Below are 2,500 nucleotides of genomic sequence, written 5' to 3'. Positions count from 1 at the left end.
GTATACTGGGCGGGTTCTATTAGGATCTGGGGCAGTTTCTATGTGGTTTGGGGGCGGGTTCTATATTGGTTTGGGGGCGTGTTTTATAGGGGGTTGGGGGTGGGTTCTATGTGGCTTTGGGGGCGGGTTCTATGTGGTTTTGGGGGCGGGTTCTATGGGGGTTGGGGGCGGGTTCTATTGGGGTTTGGGGGCGGGTTCTATGGGGGTTTGGGGGCGGGTTCTATTGGGGTTTGGGGGTGGGTTCTATGGGGGTTGGGGGCGGGTTCTATGTGGTTTTGGGGGCGGGTTCTATGGGGGTTTGGGGGCGGGATCTATGACGTCACAGAAGTCATACACTGCCACCCACCTCTGGAAGCTTCACCTCTAGCTACTGTTGAGGCAAAGACAGAGAGAGAGCATCAGTGGATACATCACTCCACACACACACACACACACACACACACACACACACACACACACACACACACACACACACACACACACACACACACACCAGACACACACACACACACACACACACACACACACACACCTTTGTAGCCCTGGTCTGTCTCCCTGAGGTCGATGACGGTGATGGGCTTGAAGGTGAGGTCCCACACACACACACACACACACACACACACACACACACACACACACCTTTGTACCCCTGGTCTGTCTCCCTGAGGTCGATGACGGTGATGGGCTTGAAGGTGAGGTCCCACAGGCGGATGCAGCCGTCACGCCCCCCGGTGGCGAAACCCTCCTCACACGCGTTCATGCTGAAGATCCCTGACTGAGAGAGAGAGGGATGAGGAGAGGGGGAGAGGGAGAGGGAGAGGAGAGGAGAGAGAGAGGGATGAGGGGGAGAGAGAGAGGGAGAGAGGGAGAGAGGAGTGCAGAGAGAGAGAGAGGAGGGGGAGAGAGAGAGAAAGAGAGATGAGAGAAAGAGGGGGAGAGGAGAGGAAGAAGGGAAAAGAGAGAACAAAGAGAGAGAGAGAGAGAGAGAGGTTTTCTGACACTTGCATAAACTGTTCAGATCATTCATTCTGATTAGTGTAATCAATTCCTTAAATCTGTTTCATTATGGATATCCAACGTTACATACGTTGTTGGAATATCCAAGGACATACTCCTCTTCATTTGACATTGCGTTCATTTCCTAACTATTAACTGCAGTTTATAGTCACACACACACACACACACACACACACACACACACACACACACACACACACACACACACACACACACACACACACACACACACACACACACTATAACTGTAAGCCAGGAAACATTTTCGAGCTATTGGTATAATGTCCAGAGTAAAGATGTTAGAACTATAGAATATATATATACAGTATATACACTATTAGTATAATGTGCACACATGTAAAGATCTGTTCTCTTGGTCCTGGATAAAACAGCATTCTGAATGAGCTGATGTTGTTTAATGGTCCTACTCTACTCTGACACACACACACAGACACACACACACACACACACTCACCCCGTGTGCCCCCTGTATGGTGCGGAGCAGAGTGATGCTCTTCCACACGTAGATGTCCCCGTTGAGGGCGCCGGAGTAGGTGAGTTCGTCGCGAGCGCAGGCCAGGCACAGGATGGTCTGCAGCTCCCCTGTCTTCCCGAACACGCCCCGCCGAGGAGTCAGAGCATTCCCACAGAGGGTCCAGAACTACACACACACACACACACACACACACACACACACACATATGAATACACACACACACATATGAATACACACACACACACACACACACACACACACACACACACATACATACACACAAACATACACATACACACACATATGAATACACACGCACACACACACACACACACACACACACACACACACACACACACACACACACACACACACACACATATGAATACACACATACACACACACACACACGTTACAGTGCGCTATCAGAGCATGGTCCACCAGGCTCCATATCCTACACACACACATAGACACACACACACACACACACACACACACACACACACACACAGAGAGAGATAAACACACACACACACACACACACACAGATAAACACACACACACACACACAGACTAACTCTGCATGAGGACTAACCTTGATATGTTTGACTCCACAGCTGACCAGTTTGAGAGGCTGGTACAGATCCCAGGAGATGTCAAAGATCTGAGAAGATACAAAGGTGTGTGTTTATCTGTGTGTGTGTGAGTGTGTGTGTGTGTGTGTGTGTGTGTGTGTGTGTTTATCTGTATGTGTATGTGTGTGTGTGTGTGTGTGTGTGTGTGTGTGTGTGTGTGTGTGTGTGTGTGTGTGTTACCCTGTCTGTATGGCCTGGTGCAGCAGCTAGCACCTTTCCTCTTCTCCAGTCCCAAACGCAGATGGTGTTCTTAGAGTCCAGCCCTACTGACACCAGACACTATAAAGCACACACACACACACACACACACACGCACGCACACACACACACACACACACGCACGCACACACAC

The 2,500-nt window shown here is 50.0% G+C and overlaps 1 protein-coding gene across 1 annotated transcript in view; it reads right to left on the bottom strand.

The window, feature by feature from the left end:
- eml5 (EMAP like 5) overlaps positions 1-2,500 on the bottom strand; it is a gene marked incomplete at both ends in the record, with an annotated part of 44,649 nt that overhangs the window by 29,812 nt on the left and 12,337 nt on the right. The window contains 4 exons of the mRNA XM_080850674.1: positions 640-775; positions 1,493-1,678; positions 2,109-2,177; positions 2,329-2,427. Of these exons, the coding sequence (XP_080706800.1) occupies positions 640-775; positions 1,493-1,678; positions 2,109-2,177; positions 2,329-2,427 (490 nt within the window). The remainder of the gene's footprint in view (positions 1-639; positions 776-1,492; positions 1,679-2,108; positions 2,178-2,328; positions 2,428-2,500) is intronic.

This window comes from Sprattus sprattus (genome assembly GCF_963457725.1).
Source record: "Sprattus sprattus genome assembly, chromosome: 13".
Classification (NCBI taxonomy): domain Eukaryota; kingdom Metazoa; phylum Chordata; class Actinopteri; order Clupeiformes; family Clupeidae; genus Sprattus; species Sprattus sprattus.
The sequence above is the reverse complement of the archived record's forward strand: the minus strand, read 5'-3'. Positions and strand labels throughout refer to the sequence as shown.